General features: G+C 36.4%; 1 protein-coding gene across 2 annotated transcripts in view; it reads right to left on the bottom strand.

Moving 5' to 3' along the window:
• The window catches only part of LOC148951525 (metastasis-associated protein MTA3-like), a 156,215-nt gene that overhangs the window by 14,991 nt on the left and 122,128 nt on the right, over nt 1-19,096 (bottom strand). For both annotated transcript variants that reach the window (XM_089090311.1, XM_089090313.1), the window contains exons 13-15: nt 15,918-16,105; nt 7,173-7,302; nt 5,129-5,310 (exon numbers count right to left, since the gene is read on the bottom strand). In XM_089090311.1, coding sequence (XP_088946437.1) covers nt 5,129-5,310; nt 7,173-7,302; nt 15,918-16,105 — 500 coding nt within the window. The remainder of the gene's footprint in view (nt 1-5,128; nt 5,311-7,172; nt 7,303-15,917; nt 16,106-19,096) is intronic.

Below are 19,096 nucleotides of genomic sequence, written 5' to 3'. Positions count from 1 at the left end.
TAGCACAGCTGCACAAGCTCCCCCTCCATCCAATATACTTAAACCTTCCCCCTTTACACCCCCTCAAGTAGTTCAAATTTCCTTTAAATCCATAATTACGGGTTCTTCCTACCTCATTCAGAGACAACCTACTTTCAGTTTGACCCTAGATGGATGGCCAAAAAGGACGGTTTTTGGCAATTTGCCATCCTTCATCTGCAAATATTGTCCTAGCCACTTCAATCTTTCTCTCATTATAGCCTAGAAGGCAGGATAGAAAAACATTTTTCCTATAGCTTACTGTTTGAAATACGGTCAGTCAAATAGGTACCCAAGACAATCAGCAGAAACTTCCTCTGAAAAATATCTAACAAATTCTCCTCCGTCTTCCGAAGTGTCCACGTTTAAAGACCATACATGACCAATGTGATCACCGTAGCTTTCGATATTCCAATCTTGCTATGCAGACATAACTTCATATTCTTGTAAACTTTTCTCAACTGAGAATAAAACACCCTGGACCTTGGCTATTCTTCTTTTAATATTTTGACTGCACCCATCATCTTTACTAATCATACTATCAAGGTAAGTGAGGGTATCCACTAGAACGATCTTTTCGTTACTCAAAATCTCTTCATCAACTTAATTTATTCCTAGCCTAGGCAACACGGTCTTCTTAACATTAATTTTCAAACATATTTTTGCACCCTGAATTGTCAAAGCCTACAAAAACCCATTCATTTTGCTAATGTTTACATGTAGGACACTCAAATTACCAGCATAATCTAAGTCCAGGAGAGTTTTACTTTCCTATTTGACACCATGCTCTCTCATATCCTTTGCCGTGTTCCTCAGAACAAAGTTCATCAAAATGATCCACATAAATGGGGGGGGGGGGGTAAAAAGGAAAAAACCCTGCTTAACTCCTATTTCCACAAAAGACCAGCTTCTATCCTCATTTCCTACATTAGCCGCAGCAATGTTGTTCCTGTGCGTAGAACAAATTACTTCAGTATTTATCTGGTATAACATACAAGGATAGGACTTCGCTAAAGCTCTTCTATAAGCTGAATCAAACCCTTTTTCATAATCTATAAAACTGCGGATTAAAGTCTGATAACTCGGGCACTTCTAAATTATTAATTTAAGAGTGGAAATTTGGCTGAAACATCATCTCCCCTTCCTAGAACTACACAACACTTCTCTTGAAACTTTACCTACAACATCTCACAGGGAATGGCCATGCATGCTCACGCATGTCATGCATTTTCATCTAGAAGGATCGTCATGCATGTGATCATCCGTAGTTGGTAGTCCTATATTATCAAAATATAGGACTTTATAGCATTTAATTAATACTCATAGCACTTTGGACCATAAAACATGATTTTGGCGCTAGCATGGCCAAACTTTTAGCTAGAAACAAATTATTACAACTATTGAAATGAAAATTGTTAGGGCTAGAGATCCCAATTATTTATCACAGGGATGTCCTTTTGTTCTTTTCATAGTCCCCCACCCCCTTTCTATAAAATTCTTTCCCCTCTTTTTGTTGCAAACGTTCTTACGTCTTTTCACGCGATAAGCCAATGAAGTATTTCCACCTGGGAAATTAGTCACCCTTTCAGTCCAGACTTATCCATAGTTTGGGATGAATTTAACTATGAGAGGACAAAATGCGTAAAGTCATAGATTCTTTTGCGGACACCTCATCTCCATATCTCGTCCACAATCGGTGAGAAGTCCAACTCTAAAGTGTGGAGTTGCAGATAATTGAGAAGTCTTACCTCGAGTGCAGATAATTGAAGAGTATTTTTGATTTATGTTTCGATTATGTTTTGCGACTTGAGGTCATTAAATAAGTTCTCTAGTTGTAGTGCTGACTTCATTTTTCGCCAGTTACTGGCTAGAGCGTTGAAGTAATGAGAATTAAACCTGAAATATCAAGTATTTACACAAGTAAACCGGCGGCGTACATCCCTTCTCCAATCCAGCTCCATGCATGACAGCCTGAAATGGCTACTGAGCTACAACAGCTCAAGGTAGCACTTATTCAAAGTGATTCTGAGTTTAAGCTTCTTCGGGGAATTTTGGGCTACAAGAGTAGCCCACAGTTGCAATTTCTATAGGTATTCTTATTTGGATCATAATGTGCACCATAGTAATACTACTGGCCACCTGGCCCAACGGCCTAAGCGGCGTTTATTTAGACTCCTAGTATCTGAAACAAAACTAGCCTGAAGTATGCTGATAACACCTAAATAACAAAACACAATCCATGAAAATGGTCCGTTATTAAAAGCCATTAAAGCTGAGTATTCAATAAAGCTGAGGGTTGTAGAGTACTGCATACTTTCAAATTATTTATTTTGGCATTCTTTAATTTCATAGTTAATACTTAAAATGAATCGAAATTCCATGGTGATTCTAATGAAATAAAATGTTTAGAGTTAATGGGTACGCCTCGACAGCTATTAGAATAAGTAAATTAGCATGTTTTAAGAACACGCTGATATTTATAGATAATTCAAGAAAAGGGAGAAACAGCACCACTGTTCTAGTGGTCTAGGCTTACTTGAAATTTTAAATGCCCTACCTCTGACTCCGAGCATGCAAAATTTCATATTTTTCTTTTGACAGGAGCGTCTTGTACTCTTCTTGTTTCATTTTTTTTCCACTAGTGATGACCGTAAATCGAAACAAACATCCGTTTGGCATCAATTTTGCAGGAAGAGTTCTGTCGGATGTTGACTTCGCTGACGAGGTTGCATTAGTATGCGAAAATCTCACTGACATCAATACTGCCCAGGAAACGCTAGCATCTACTGCAGGAAAACTTGGTTTAAATGTAAACTGGACCAAGACCAAAATATTGCCGGTGGACAAGATACCATGCAGCCCCCTGACAATTATAGAAGTATGTGGCCCAGATGTTGAGATAGTCAAGCAGTTCACCTACCTTGGTTCAATTGTTTGCTCAAACGGAAATCTAGATGCAGAGATATCAGCAAGGGTGGCAAAGGCGAACACCGTTTTCGACCGCCTACTAAGAACAATATTCCACAAACCCCAAATCAGCCATCTCATGAAAGCTCGTATCTACTCAGCCTCGTTAGCAAGTGTTGTGTTGCACTCGTTAGAGACTTAGCCTTAGACTCAGTCGCAGATGATGAAGGTAGATGCTGTCCAGACAAAACACCTCCGCAAAATCGAACGCGTTAGGTGGCTCGACAGGGTATGAAACATGGATATCCTCCAGTTCTTCAAATTACCACCCCTTTCCGAACAGCTTGAGTCCTGCTCGCTGCGTTGGTACGGTCATTTACTTCACCTACCAACTGAAACACCTGCCCGGCTTATATTTGACTTCGATCCAACTGCAAACGGCTGGAAACGCGCCAGAGGTAGACCCCGTATGAGATGGGCGGATATCATCCGCGATCTCCAACTTACGCCAATAAACAATTTCCGACTGAAAAATTATCAGTGAATTGCAGCGGAAGGGTGAGAATGTTATGCCTCCGTGGAATTTAGATCCAATGGCATCTTTTGTCAAAAATAATTTTAGGACGTCAAGGAACTTCCCTTTTTCAAATAGGGTATTTAATGTACTTGAACAGGGTATTCAAATGTCAACTTCTAAGCCAAGGGAAAATCTGTAAATTTTAGGAGAATGACGAGAATTATCTTATGTGCTGAATCAAAAACAGCGAGAAGATTTAGTTCTACATAACTTACGTGTTCAATACCGTCCTCCTCACTGAACAACTATCATGAGGTCTGCTGGAATCAATCAAACGGTTGTAGAAATATTGGAATACAGGTCTTTCGAGCAAGAATTGGGAATTCTTATGCCCTTTCCATGATTTGGAGGAGAATGGTGAGCAATAAGGCACTCTCCTCGTCTTTACAGTCCCGAGTCTTATTGCAATAGAAACATGATTTGAGATTGACAGTCAGCATAGTTATTCTAATAGGAAAGATAGTTTAAAACAAGCTAGAGGGGCACAACTTCATTGTCGAGGCTAACACTTTACGATCAATTCCCAATGAGAAATAATCCATACTGATTACGACTGTAGGCTGTTTTCTTACAGCCTAAAGAAAACCGCCAGGGAGAAACTTACTCTTAGAATCACCGCAACCTACAACTACTCAATAGCTTACTCAAACTACCACACTTAGGGCAAACGCAGTGTCCCCCGTTTTGCATAAAAGTCCAGTGGACATTATCCGTCATGATTCTGCCCAAAAACCTCGATCATCCCTTAGTTCTATAGACTATCTATCAACAAGTGAAAATGACATCATTTTTATACAATCTTGAAAAAGGCTTATACCGGCTTTGCCTCTCACTCAGACTATCTATCTTGGCTTTTTCTCTAATTAGCCATGACTTGATGACAACTTGATTTTAATTCAAAATAAACAGACTTTAAAAAATACTTGGTTTGTTACAGTTACCATCGAACGGATAAATTATATCTGTGCAGAAAACTGGCTAAATCCTCAAAGCCATTCTTCAGGGTGCCTTCTCTAGTATAGATATGCTCTACTAAACTGAGAAGGTTAATTCTCCCAAAGTAAAATCACGGCTATAGCTCTCACCACCCTGGCGTAGGCTAAGAAAAGCGTAAGATTGTAATTTAACCTGGAAAAACTTGCTATTATCCCTTCGAATCACTAAGTAATACTCTACAATAAATAACAAACCTTCTGTTTTTATTACCTGCACGGAGAGCATAAACACGAAGTTTTGGCCAGTCTTGGACAACCATCCATACATATTCCGATTTATACACGAAGACGTAAATTATGTCTAGCCAGCTAAATGCTGAGCTGATAATTAACGCCCCAGGTGCTATTTCTTTAAACCTTAGCTAATTAGCTTATTCGTAAAAAAGACGTAGTTCTCAGCGCAATGAGAAAAAAGGGAGGAATAAACTGAAAGGGAACCATAAAAGAACAAAAAGACAAATAACTGGGGCCAGACAGACACAAAGCTGCATTTTTAGAAAACTGCCTCAAATAGCCAGGGATAAGACACATCCTTCCCAGGATCTTGGGCAATAGCTGAAATCAGGAAATACTGATACCCTACTCATTTAAACTACATAACTATATATTGAAAAATAAGCTATATTCTTGCCTTTGTAAGTTTAATCCTCTGGGACACTCCTTCTCTTTTGTAAATATCAGGATTCTGAGTTGGTTTAAAGGCCAATTCTAATTTATTCGTTTGATATGCGGTAAGTGGAATTCTGCGCCTTTGCTTTCTTTCAAGAAAAATTCCTTCATTAAATTCTCCGTCAGTTCCTTCACTCCTTCTTCCTGAACAACAAAGACACAAATTACAAAATTGTATGAGCTTTAGTACCAATAGCTATTAAATTAAGATTAAATTAATTAAGATATGAAATAAAATAATACTAGTTAATTAAATTAGTATTAAGGGCTCCAGCTACAGAAAATTCAATAAATGGTCAGTTACAAACAAGCTTTATATTTTATGATTTGAACAATGTTTACTTGGATCTAGGCTTGATCTACATTTCAGGCAAGGGTATGCTCAATACTTAAATACCTGCTATATACTTAAATTATATTGAACGTGCCTAAAACACCTGCACACTGAGAAAAAGAGGTGATTTCAAAGCGTGTTAGCAGCAGCAGTGCTCTACGAAAGCGCATAGTGCAATTTACTAGAAAGTTAAAAAAAGAAGAGGGAGTGACAAAAACCACCCAAGGTGAATTTTCTGAGGGAGTAGGGTATCTAAAAGAAGCTTGAAATTCAAACAATAAAGAAGATTGACGAAATTATAGAAGCACAGTAAAGTTCTTGAAATCCTTTGTTTCAACGATAAGAAATGTAATCCTACCATGACTACAAGGAAGGATTCCGTCCTTGGAATCCTTCCAAGGACGACAAGGAAGGACTACAAGGAAGGATTCCGTCCTTGGAATCTTTCCAAGGACGAAAACTTTCCGTCCCTCCCTCCAACCAGCGTACTATAAAACTTTTAATTTTTCAATTTTGTTTCAATATCGTCACTGTTGCACCTAAAGGTCAAATCTGCCGTTTTCAAACTTCCGAAATCATTGCCAAAAATCACTTGCCAAGCTGATCTCATTTATTTTCGATGTAACAGCTTCAATTAGATACTGTTTTCTTAGGCTACACTGCCGTACAACGACAAACAAATAAACTTTCAAATGGGGATTAATCCATTTATTTAGACAGTGAAAAAAACAGGTACAAAATTCCAGATATTTCAATCACATATAAAGTGACCGTCTTCAGTAGAAATACTAAAATAATAAAATGGAAACTAGCATATTTCTACACAACAAAATAAATAGCTTTTCGGGTCATTCACAAAATAATGAACTGCCGGATTATTCACTAGATTATATTCAGAGAGAGAGTTCATTGAAAAAGTCATGTCAGTTATAAAAAAAAAGTTCTAAAACAATGCCTGATTAAAGGTGTTACGTCGAAAATACGTCGTATATATGGAAAAATGAGACCAACCCAGTAAACAATGATAAACTCAACATTTGGTTTGCAATTAGAAGACACGGAAGGCTTTGCCACCTTCATTAAAAATTTGTTTTATATTTGGGCAAGATTAAAGAAGGAAATTTACATCAAGTATTTGAATTAACTTTGTCAATGAACTCTCTCTGAAAAAAATCTAGTAAATAATCCGGAAGTTCATTATTTTGAGAATGACCCGAAAAGCAATTTATTTTGTTGTCTATAAATATGCTGGTTTCAATTTTATTATTTTAGTATTTCTACTGAAGACGGTCGCAGTATATGTGATTGAAATATCTGGGATTTTGTACCTGTTTTTCCAGTGTCTAAATAAATGGATTTATCACCACTTGAAGGTTTATTTGTTTGACTCACTTATGAAAACACTTTAGCAAAAGATTTTTGGCAATCACATCAAAAGCGTGAAAATGTAAGAAAAAACCTTTAGGCGTAGTATCGACGATATGTTCATTCATTTCCTATGTCCAATGTGTTTAATAATAAGTTTCAAGTATACGGAAATAATTGTCAAATGGTTGTCCCAAGCCAATCACACTTTTCCCCATGCCAGAACAACGGCTGGACATCCCCTGAAAACAAAATTAAATCTCAATTAGAATGCCAAAGATAATATGTTCAAGTTGATAATACTAACCTCTATGAATTTTTAGGTTTGTGTCATGATGTTTTGACTTCTTTTGCGTTAATATAGCGATCTCTTCCGCTGGAAGTCTTCTTAAAACAACACTGGCTTCTCTCATTCTCGTCGAATTTAGATTCACATTCTACAAAAAAGAAAAAATAGTTTTATAGTAATTGAAAGAGTAACATTTTTATGAAGCATATAAATAGTTTGTCAGTAATTGGGTTACATATATATACCGGTTGGAGGTATGTGGAAACTTACTTGAAACACGTCACAGAAAAATGCCAGTCCTGACTCTCCAAGTTCTCGGAGACAACTGATCAGCCGCTCGTTCGTTAGCTAGGAACGCCCTCTACCGAATCCAGTTGGCGCGCGCATGCTCCGAAGTACAGTCACGGCGGAAGAAAATGAGTCATTACTTTCCGGACAAACCCTGTATATACGGGTTGGAGGTATGTGGGTTTTGGAAGACCTGCGTACTCAGTTTACTGAATCCACCCAGAATAAAAATATTATATGGAAAATATATTTTTTTGTATAATTTAGTTACTGTATAATGGAGTGAATTTACAAAGTCTTACCAATTATTCACACACCCATCTCTCTACTCCACCATGTCCTACCACTGGTTATTCCCCCCTTACATCTTAATTGTGCAGAAAGGCAAAGTAAGTTTAACCATTTTTTACAATGTTTGCCCAAAAGTTTCAAAGAAATAAAAATTGAAAAAAAAAGAAAAAACAAAACATTTAGATTTAATTCTTCATGGAATCCCTATGATATAATATTATGAACGCTAAAAAACTTCATGGGTCACGGTTACTACAAAAAGACAACAACATAAAATCACAGGCAGCGTAACACTAGCATAGCGCTGCTTAAGTAAAGTTTTTTATTTTGTTTTTAGCATAGTCGAAAGGTCCAATAACCAAGCTTCTGGGGATGACCCCCCCCCCCTACAGCCCTTGGGGAAAGGAATGTACGTTATGCAATTTGCCCATTGTATACATATATCATTTGTTATCGGAAAAAGGGGACATGTTTGACCATTGGTGTCCAAAAAGGCCAAGGGCATTCAGGTAAAGCTTTCAGGGAGTGTTGAGGGGTGTGTTTAACTAAATAAAACACACTATGTGTATACAGGCTGTCAAAAGGGCGTAGCTCGGGAATGAGTTAGGCTATTACATTCGAATTTTCAGGGAATGATGAAGGGGTTTATTAATTTATCAAAAGGTAATATATGCATGCGAATACTACTATAACTACTACTACTATTAATACAACAGCTACTCATACTACAGCAGCTCTTAATTCCACTGCGATTACTACTAAGGCTAAGGGTATTGAAGTAAAAATTTCAGGATATGTTGAGGGGAAGTTGAACTAAATCAAAACATGTTATGTGCATAGAGGTTGTTAAAAGGTATTAGATATTGTGTAACAGCAATATCTTAGGAGCTACTTACGAGTATCAAGCTGAAACTTTCATGGCATAATGAGGGGGATGCTCAACTGGCCAAAAGGCAATAAATGCATACTCTTACTGCTACAACCGTTACTACTACAACTGCAACTACTACTACTCTCACTACAGCTACTACGACTACCACTACTATCAAGGCTAAGGCTATCATGGTAAAATTTTTAGGAAACATTAAGCAAAAGTTGAACTAAATAAAAAAAAAAACTATGTGCATAAATGTTGTCAAAAGGGCGTATCAGCAATATCTTACAAACGACTTAGAGCATTAAGTTAAAAACTACAGGACATATTCAAACTTACAGGGTACGTTGAAACCTACAAAAGGCAATATTTGCATGCTACTACTACTACTTCTACTGTTACTCATACTACTACTGCTGCTACTACTATTACTAATTCTATTACTTCTACTACTATTACTACTACAACTACTACTAAAGCTAAGAGTATTAAGGTGAAAAGTCAGAGAATGTTGAGGGAGGTCGAACTAAATGAAAACACACCATACGTAAGAAGGTTGTCAAAAGCACGTAGCAGCAACGTCCAAAGAACTTCTTAGGGTATTAAGTTGAAAATTTCAGAATATGTTGAGGTGGACGTTGAACAAAGCAGAAGGTGCTATATGCATGCTGCTACTAATGCTACTACTCTACGACTATTAATACTACTGAGGCTAAAGGTATTAAGGTGAAGCTTTAACGGAATGTTGGACTAAATCGAAACACACTATGTGCATGTGAGGTGAGAAAAGGGTGAAACAGCAATATCTCAGAAACACATTAGAGCATGAAGTTGAAACTTTCAGGGTATGTTGAGGGGGGTGGCGAACTAATCGAAAGGCACTATGTGCATACTATTACTGCTAATGTTGAACTATGATTACTATAACTACTGATGTTTAAGGTGAATCTTTCAGGAAATGTTTAGGGGGAGTTTGAACTAAATCAAAACACCCTATGTGCATGCAGGTTGTGAAATAAGCACACAAGCAATATCTTAGGAAAGGCATAGAGCATTAAGTTGAAACTTTCAGGGCATGTTGAGGGGAACATTGAACTAACGAAAAGGTCCCATGTGCATGCCACCACTAAGGCTATTTAAGTGAAATTTTCAGAGAATATTTGGGGGATGTTGAAGTAAATCAAAACGCACTATATGCATGAAGGTTGCCAAACAGGCATATCAGCAATTTTTCAGAAACGGCGTATAGAAATAAGCTAAAAATTTCAGGGCATGTCGAGGGGGGTGTTGAACAAACCAAAAGGCACTATGTACACGCTGCTGTTGCTACTAATACTGCTGATACTTCTGCTACTACTACTACTGCCACTGAGACTAAGGGTATTAAGGTGAGACTTTAATGGAATGTTTAAGGGGAACGTTGAACTAAATCAAGCAAGTTATGTGCATGCAGGTTCTCAAAAGGGCGTTTCGGCAATATCATATGAACGACTTAGGGTATTAAGTTGAATCATTCAGGACATGTTAGGGGGTATGTTTAATTAACTAAAACGTACTTTGTACATACTACTACTACTGCTACTGCTGCTACTACTACTACTATTGCTGCTGAGGCTAAGAGTACTAAGGTGAGACTTTCACGGAATGTTGAGGGGGATGTTGAACTAAATTGAAGCATCCTATGTCGATGAAGGTTATCAAAAGCGCGTAACAGTTTTATCCCAGGAATAGCTTATTAAGCTGTTAAATATTAAGTTGAAACTTTTAGTGCATGTTAAGGGGTAACACATCGTTAACATGGTTAAACCAACCAAAAGGTACTGTATGCACATTACTACTACTTCTACTGCTACTACTACTACTGCTGCTGCTACGACTAAGGTAATTAAGGAGAAATTCTCAGGAATTGTTGAGGGGGATATAAAATTAAATCGAAACATACTATGTGTACATAGGCTGTCGAGAGGGCGCATCCATAATATTTCAGGAACGGCTTATAGTATTAAGTTGATACTTTCAAAGCATGTTGAGGGGGATGTTGAACTATTAAAAAGATACTATGTACATATTACATGTATTGCTACTAGTAGTAGTAGTACTACAACTGTTACTGCTACTAGTACTATTATTACTAAGGCTAACAGTATCAAGACGAAACTTTCAGGGATTACTGAGGGAGATCTTGGATGATTCAAAACATAATGTTTGCATGCAGGTTATCAAAAAGGTGCATCAGCAGAATCTCATAAGCGGCTTAAAATATTAAGCTGAAACTATTAGAGCATGTTGAAGGGTGTCAAAAAGTGCCAAACAGGCACTATGTGACAAATTCTACTGCTGATAATACTCCTACTGCTATCAATACTACTATATTCCCAATGCTCCTACCACTACTATTACTATCAATATTACCATTGTTAATGCTAAGTGTATGAAGCTAAAATTTTCAGGGAATGGCGAGGGCGGCGTTGAACTAAATAAAAAAAAACCATCATGAACATGCATATTGTCAAAAGAGCGTATCAGTATATAAGGAAAAGTTTAGAGCATTAAGTAGAAGCTTTCAGGCCATTTGGAGGGGGATATTGAGCTAGTTATAAGTACACATGTGCATATGGGTTATCAAAGGAGTGTATCAGCAACATCCCTGCAACGCCTAAGGACAGTAAGTTTAAACCTGCAGGAGTACTAATATCACAACCTCTTTTGCTACAAATTCTAATACTATTACTGCTACTATTGAAATCAAAAGGCACTATGTGCATGCTGGTTGTCTACTGACATCCTGTTGCTAGTAATAGGTTTACTGTTGCAAAGACGCCCCAATGGGCGTCTTAGCAACGTCTCAAGAACAGCTGAAAGTATTAAGTTCAAACTTTCAGGGCTACTACTATTACTGCTGCTGCTACAAATATTAAACTAAATCAAAAGGGTTTAAGCGCATCCATGTGATCAAAATGGCATGGATATAATGTCTTAGGACCAGAATGAGATATTAAGCTTTAGTTTTCAAAGAAACCTGATTGGGAAACAAACTAAATCAAAAGGTACTATATGTATCTAGATTGTCAAAAGGCCATATTTGCAATACATCAGTAACAACTATGGGTGTTACTATGGAATTTTCAGATATTTTTATTGGACATATAGAACTGAATCAAAGACATTATGTCCATCCAAGTTTGTCATATATTTGCAATATCTTTGGAACTGATAAAGGTGTGAAGTTGGAGCTTTTAGGCTATGTTGAGGAAAATATTTGATTAAAATGGACGTTATAAGGGAGTATCTGCAATATATTTGGAATAGTTTAGGGCACTAAGGTGAAACCTTCAGAAGATGTTGAGGTACATGTTGAACAAAATTAAAACGCACAATGTGCCTGGAGGTTGTCAAAAGGGCGTATCAGCAATATATCAGAAACGGCTAAGGGTATGAAATTGAACCTTTCAGGCCTACTACAACTACTACTACTACTACAGCTACTATTTATGCTACTCCAACAACTACTACTCCAACTATTTACGACTGTTACTGGTTGCGTTTGTGTCTATTTGCGACTGCGACTCTGACAACTTGCCGCAGCAAGTTCAACTGCTTGTGACTGACTGCTACTACTCGAACCTGCGATTGCGACTAAACACAGATTTGACTGCAACAACTACTTGCATCTGTAGTGACTCAGAACTGTGACTGCGAATATTTGAAACAATGACTGTGACCCCTTGCGGCTGTGACTACTTGTGACAACTACTGCGACTACTTGGAACAGCGACTGCGGTTACATGTGACTATAACTAGCCTACTTGCAACTGCAACTGAGTCTAGTTGTGATTGCTACTACTGCTACTAATACCATTTCTGCTACTAATACTACTACTACTGCTGTTGCGACTACTACTTAATATTAAAGTACATCAAAAGAGGTTAAGTACATCCAGGTTGTCAAAATCGCACAAATACAAGATCTTAGGAATGGAATCGGGCATTTAGTTGAAATTTTCAGGGAAAGTTGGGGGTGATGTAACACTAAATAAAAATAAACTATGTGTATCAACTATGTGATTATCAAAAGGATGTATGTGCGACATCCCATTAAAATTGAGGGTATTACGTTGGACCTTCGGGGTATGCTTTAAAGGTTATTAAACAAAATAAAGAAAAAGAGAAAAAAAAACGTGTTCATCCAGTTTTTTCCAATGGGCATACCTACGATATCCCAGGTATTAAGGTAAAATTGTCAGGGCAGCTTGAGCAGGAAAATGCAATAAATCAATCTACACAATGTACATTAATGGTTGTCAAAAGAATGTAATTGTGGAGAGCAATAGTTGATTGATCTTTGCCTATTATCAAGGTTGTAGCACGATGGAAGGTAGAATTTCGCCAGCCCTATAGAACCCCAAAGATTATACACATTTGTTAATACACAAAACTTAAATCGAGGGTCCATTCACAATGGTCCTTTGATTATTTTATCCTACATTCTATGCGTACTAGGTCACAATTATCCAAACCATATCAATAAATCGTAGGGTTAATAGTCTATAAATATGATTAAATTTTAAACAAAACAAGTTTTGTCAACTGAAAGTAGGAAATAAACCAAAACTTTAGATGAACAGAAATTACCATGAACAGTGCAATAGTGTTTCCGGCTATTGGCGCTTCTACTACTAACAAAGCTTTATTTAATGACAACATTCTATTTTTAGATGCCAGTGATTGGTACATTATCAAATTGTAACATTAAGTAGTAGTAGCCCATTTGTTTGAATATTTTTCCCCGCACCCATCAATCCAAAGCATTATAGAACATCTATTACTAAAAAATTTGTTGCAAAATTTTGTCCAACATATAAATACTAACGCAAAATCTGGATTTTTATAGAAAAAAAAACTGCAAAGACTTAAAAGATTCATTTCTTAACCAATCAAAAAGACTTAGTCAACAAAAACGAACAGAAATTAATATATATATATATATATATATATATATATATATATATATATATATATATATATATATATATATATATATATAAATGCACAAAAGAAGTTTTCCCAAAAAGTAAAGACTAAAGTGAAAACTAAACCAAAGATGAGGAAAAAATCAAATAAGTGTTCAAGCGTTAACCTACTATAAACCGCCATCAATAAATAAATAAAAACCAAAACGAACCAAACTGAAACCAAACAATAAATAACGAAGTAAAACTCAAAACGCGCAGAAACTACCACAAAGAAGAATAGGGCTAACACCTCCTGTGCCTTTCAAAGACCAGAACATCATTTGAATTTTAATGGAGACCTAATGCATTCAAAACGTTTTCTCTTTTATTAATTTAATGAACCCAAACTTATTAAGACTTTCAGGAATCAGAGTGCATTAAACTGAAATTAAAATTAAAATCAGAGTACATTAAACTGAAATTAAAATTAAAATCAGAGTACATTAAACTGAAATTAAAATTAAAATCAGAGTACATTAAACTGAAATTAAAATTAAAATCAGAGTACATTAAACTGTCAATTCCATTCATAGTTTTTTTTTGTTAGTACGCTAATCTTGGTTACGATGGTGATTTTTGTCTTGATTTTAACGTTGTAAATCCATTAAGTTTTCAGTAAAATTAAATAATGTTCTGGTCTATGAAAGGCACAGAGAGCGGTAACCCTACTCTTCTTTGTGGTAGTTTTTTCCCGCTTTGTGTTTGACCGGGTTGTTCATCTTAGCTTCAGTCCCTTTTGGGTTTAATTTATTTATTGATGGTGGTCTATAGTAGTTTTACGCTTAAAAAATTATTTGACTGTATTTCTGCTCATCTTTGGTTTAATGTTTGCTCTCTACTTTTCTTTCAAAAACTTCTTTTGTGGACAAAGTTTTTTTTTAAATTAATTTAAAAACAAAGACACGCACTTAAACCTAAATAAACATAAACAAAAATTAGAGAATATAGTTTCTCTATTTTTTGTTATTCACCATGTCTGTACTCATCAATATTCTAAACTTCTGAATCCCTTAATATAAAATTCATCCATTTATCCCTGTGCCACACCGGGAAAATTTTCTCCCTTAATCCATTCAGTTCCTTATAAAAACTCAAAAATGAACTAAATGGTCCTCCCCATCTTCACATATTAGGCTAAAATAAGGACCTATCTTCGACTTCATTCTTTCCAAATACATTCTCTAATCACCAAGCGGTTAAAAAAAAATGTCCCTTGCCAACATTATCCAACTTGGTTCTGTCTTATATAATGCTCTTAAAATAAGTTTCCATCCCTCATGGTTTCCGAGAGATACCGGGACCCTGTTGCCTTACAATGCCATTTCTGGATTTCCTGTTTACCTAAAATAATCCTTACTTGTTCGGGTGCCACTCCAATTTCCGGCCCTAACCCTTTCTCGGTATCCCACAACCTTGTTTCTCCAGAACCGTCTAAAATATATCTTACTTGACTAGGCCAAGAACCCTTTTCATATCTCTCAAGTACTCCTGGCCTTCAATAGCCCATCTTCTTGCAAATATAGCAGTATCTTACAACACCTGACCATGCTAACTAGTCTATCTACTCTTACATTAATCAACCCAAATTGTCCCTTAAATCTAACCCACTGAACTTACCGCTTAGACATAGCAATTTTTTCTCACAAACTTAACTGAATCCTTTCTAATTTATTCAACTTAGAAACCCCCCAATTTCCCAGCCATGACTAAAAAATGGTTTTAGCTTGCGATTTAGAATCTTCTTCATTCAGGTGACGTCCCTTACGCCATTATTTCTTAAACTGCTCCTCAATGTACTCCATATTGTACTTAGTCTTCTATTTATCATAAGGCTAACATGGGGGCCTCGCCTACCATTTGATGAAACCTTGTAATCTAGATATGAAAACTTATTTGCAGTTTTCAATTCATTCCCATTCACATTTTGCCGAAACATACGACTATTTTTTCAAAAGTTTTAGTCTCTTCAAAAGACAGATTTTTTCAGAAATCAATTTCGAATTTCTACTTAGTATGGCCTGTTACTTAGTTACAGCTACCACTACAACCATGACTAGCTTATCTACTTGATCCAGGAGGGTCAAAAAGTCAATCAATAAAAACTTGGAGAAAAACTGTCAACCCTTCTAAGAGCCTTCGGGATAATCAACCTTTTAACCAAAATAAAGAAAGGGACTTCGGGAACCAAATTCAGTTTTAAGGACTAAAGAGTCCGTCCCTTGATTTTACAGACCTCGGGGACTTTGTGACAACCCAGTGCTACTCAAATAAGCTTTGGAGATTAACGTCTATTATCACCTTGGTGTTATTATTCTTCAGAGTCCATCCTTCTCTAGTGGAAATATCTCGATGTAGAGTTTCTTCAAAGGTGTGTTCTAATTCACCCGTTTGGCGTGCAGTAGATTTAGTTCTACATCTCTTCTGGGTTCTTTTACGGTTCATTCCTGGAACATAGTCTACTTGACATCTTCTTCTCCTCTTTGTCCCTGAATAGTAGAGAAACAAATTTAAAACTAATACGGGCTTAACTGACACCACCCATGGAACATTAAACGAATGATTATTTACACACCAAGGTATTATTTCTTCTTCTGATAAAATTTTCTTTTGAATCTGGGGCTCACATATAAGAGCATTTAAGAGCGCCTTCCACCTATTACCCCCTTCTTTAGCCAAGTCACAATAATTTTACTTAAAATACACGTATTCGTATCTAATCTATGTATTCATTCAATTATATGCCTGGACATTTACTTATTTTTAGAAGAATACTGATTCCACAAACATAATCAACTGAATAAACAAATTTTGTAAATAATACATTTTTTTGTTCAAAACTCCAAAAATTTTTATACTCACATATACTGCCATGCCTTAATCAAGTCTTTGCTTAATTACATTTTAAATTTAGAATCGGTGCTTTGCCATATTGCAGTTACAGGCTTTTAGTATTAAATTTTCTAATAGCCCAATATATTTATTTACATTATACCTATACAGCTTGCTGTCTTTGATTTGGTTGTCCATTCATATTGAAACAAAAACTAATGTGTTCAATGAGAGATTTACAGTTTTTTCACTAAATTGGTTGAGGAGTGTATACTACGGGCTCTGGATCTCAGCTCCAAAACTATCTGTATTTTCGTGATTGTTCCATATTTTCGTGGAATATTCTGGCAACTTTCATTGTATTTACTGTTTGAAGATACCTCCATCCTCCAAGAAAAAACTTGAAATCAGTTCTTTTCTACGTGCCTGAAATAACTATAAACAGTGAAGAAAACTGGCCGTAACAAAACATTTTAGTGCTCTTTAACAGCCTAAAGTCCAATTTAGGGAAGGATTGAAAAAAATTAAAAGGGATGGTAGAAACATGTATTTCTAGATGAAAGCTCCTTGTCTTTTCCTGTCTAGTATTCAGGAAGCTAAATAATTTCCAGTTCATACTTTAATCATGATTTAGTTCGTAGTTGAACAATAGCTAGAAGGTGAGCCACGACAATATTCTTCGCATTTGGACAAGATACATAAACAATAGCTTATTTCAGTGTTACTGTTTTACATAACACTAATCTGATTCTTAATGCAGTCACAAGGAGCGCCACGTCCTGCCCCCTTCATCTGGAATTTTTTTTTTATGGAATTTGTCCTAAAAAGCACAGCAAAGGCAATGAGAGAATACAGAATCAAATGGGGAAGTAAAACTCGCCTATATTTAGATTATACTGATGATTTAAGCATCCTAGATGAAAATGTCAGCAAAATGCACGATTTTTTAGAGGTTTTGCGAATTCAGGGTACAAGAATAGGTTTGAAAATTAATGTTAAGAAGACTAAGTCACTAAGACTAGAAATAAGTGAAGGTGAAGAGGTGAATAAGTGGAGACGTAGCAGCAATATCTTAGGAGAGACTGAGAGTGTGAAAGTTGAGGAGTGAAACTAAATCAAAAGACACTATGTGTGTCCAGTTTTTAAAACAGGCGTATATTGTGGAAAATTATGTCCAACATGTAAATAGTAAGTCAAAATATGGATTTTTATAGAGAAGAAACGAAAAGAGAAAAATATTTTTTGTTTAACAATTAAAAACACAATGTCAATCAAAAACGAACAGAAATTAATTTTAAAGATACTTCCAGAAAAAAGTTTGTCAAATAAAAGTAAAAAGCTACATTAAACCAAAACATGAGCAGAAAGAGAGTTACATTATTTTGCAAGCGTAGAACTACCATAAATCACCATCAATAAATAAACGAAATTGAAAACAAACAAAAATTACAATAAACAACCGAGTCAAACTCAAAAAGAGCAGAAACAAAGGAGTAGGGCTAACGTATCCTTCTCTTCTAAAGGCCAGAACATAATTTGCACTTTATTGAAAACAAGAATTGTTTTAAATATTTTTTCTTTTTTACCTTTAAAACATCCAGAGGCGGTCTTAGGGGGTGGGACAGAGGGGCCACTTGCCCCGGACGCAAAAATTTTAGGGGCGCAAAATTTCAAGTAAGTGATTTAACGGTTATAATCATTTTGCAATCCTTGACTTTTTATTGTTGGTGGTAAGCATAAGAGTTGAAAGCAAAATTTTGATTTTTCTTATATCATCATCACCATTTCTTGGAAATAAAAGTAGGTAGCAATAAAAGTAAAATATTGGGATGATGTGGATTCCATTCAGTTGTTCCATGAACTCCAAGATATAAAAAAAGCACAATTCAAGACCGACACATTTCCTTAAAGAAACCTATATATGTGTTAGAATGTAATGTGCAGTACGTAGAAGAAGGAGGCTTCGCAAATGTAAGGGTTGTCTATCAAATATTTTTAACAAGTGCAGTGTCGATGGCCAGTAATGAGCAACCGTTTAGCTTAGAGCCTCCGGAACAAGGAATGAATGGTGCAAAGGGCGTCAACGAAACATGGCCAGACAGCACGCAGCTGAGCTACAGCCGTGACGTCCTCCCATTGTGGTTGATGAGACATCTCCCTTCTACTCAGAACCTGTTCATGCTTGCGTCGCAAGGTGTTTCTTGGTCGACCTCTTTTGCGCCTCCCTTCTGGGCACCCCTAATAAAATGAGCATAGGAGTTGACCCTCTGGTATGCGAAGGGCGTGACCAAGGTACATCAATCTCCAACGTTTCAGAAGTTCAGTAACTAATGGTTGACCGGTTCACCGCTAAATTTCAATGTTGCTGACCATTTCCTGCCAAGACATGTTCAGTACTCTTCTAAGGCACATGTTTTCAAAGGCAGGGACGCGTTTCTCCAGTTAGACATTTAGTTTCCAGCATTCACTTACATAGAGGAGATTGGGAATCTCATTACTATTCATGAGGCAGAGCTTCAAGCGCATAGAGTATTTCCTACTGTGCCAGATTCGTTTCAACTTATTAAAAGCCGATATAGCTTGTTCAATAGTCCTCTCGATTTCGTTTTTCAGTTTACCATTATAATCAATCCAAATCCCTTAAATTC

Source organism: Artemia sp. Qi Xiang Cuo, chromosome 6 (genome assembly GCF_049724085.1).
Source record: "Artemia sp. Qi Xiang Cuo chromosome 6, ASM4972408v1, whole genome shotgun sequence".
Taxonomy (NCBI): Eukaryota; Metazoa; Arthropoda; class Branchiopoda; order Anostraca; family Artemiidae; genus Artemia; species Artemia sp. Qi Xiang Cuo.
The sequence above is the reverse complement of the archived record's forward strand: the minus strand, read 5'-3'. Positions and strand labels throughout refer to the sequence as shown.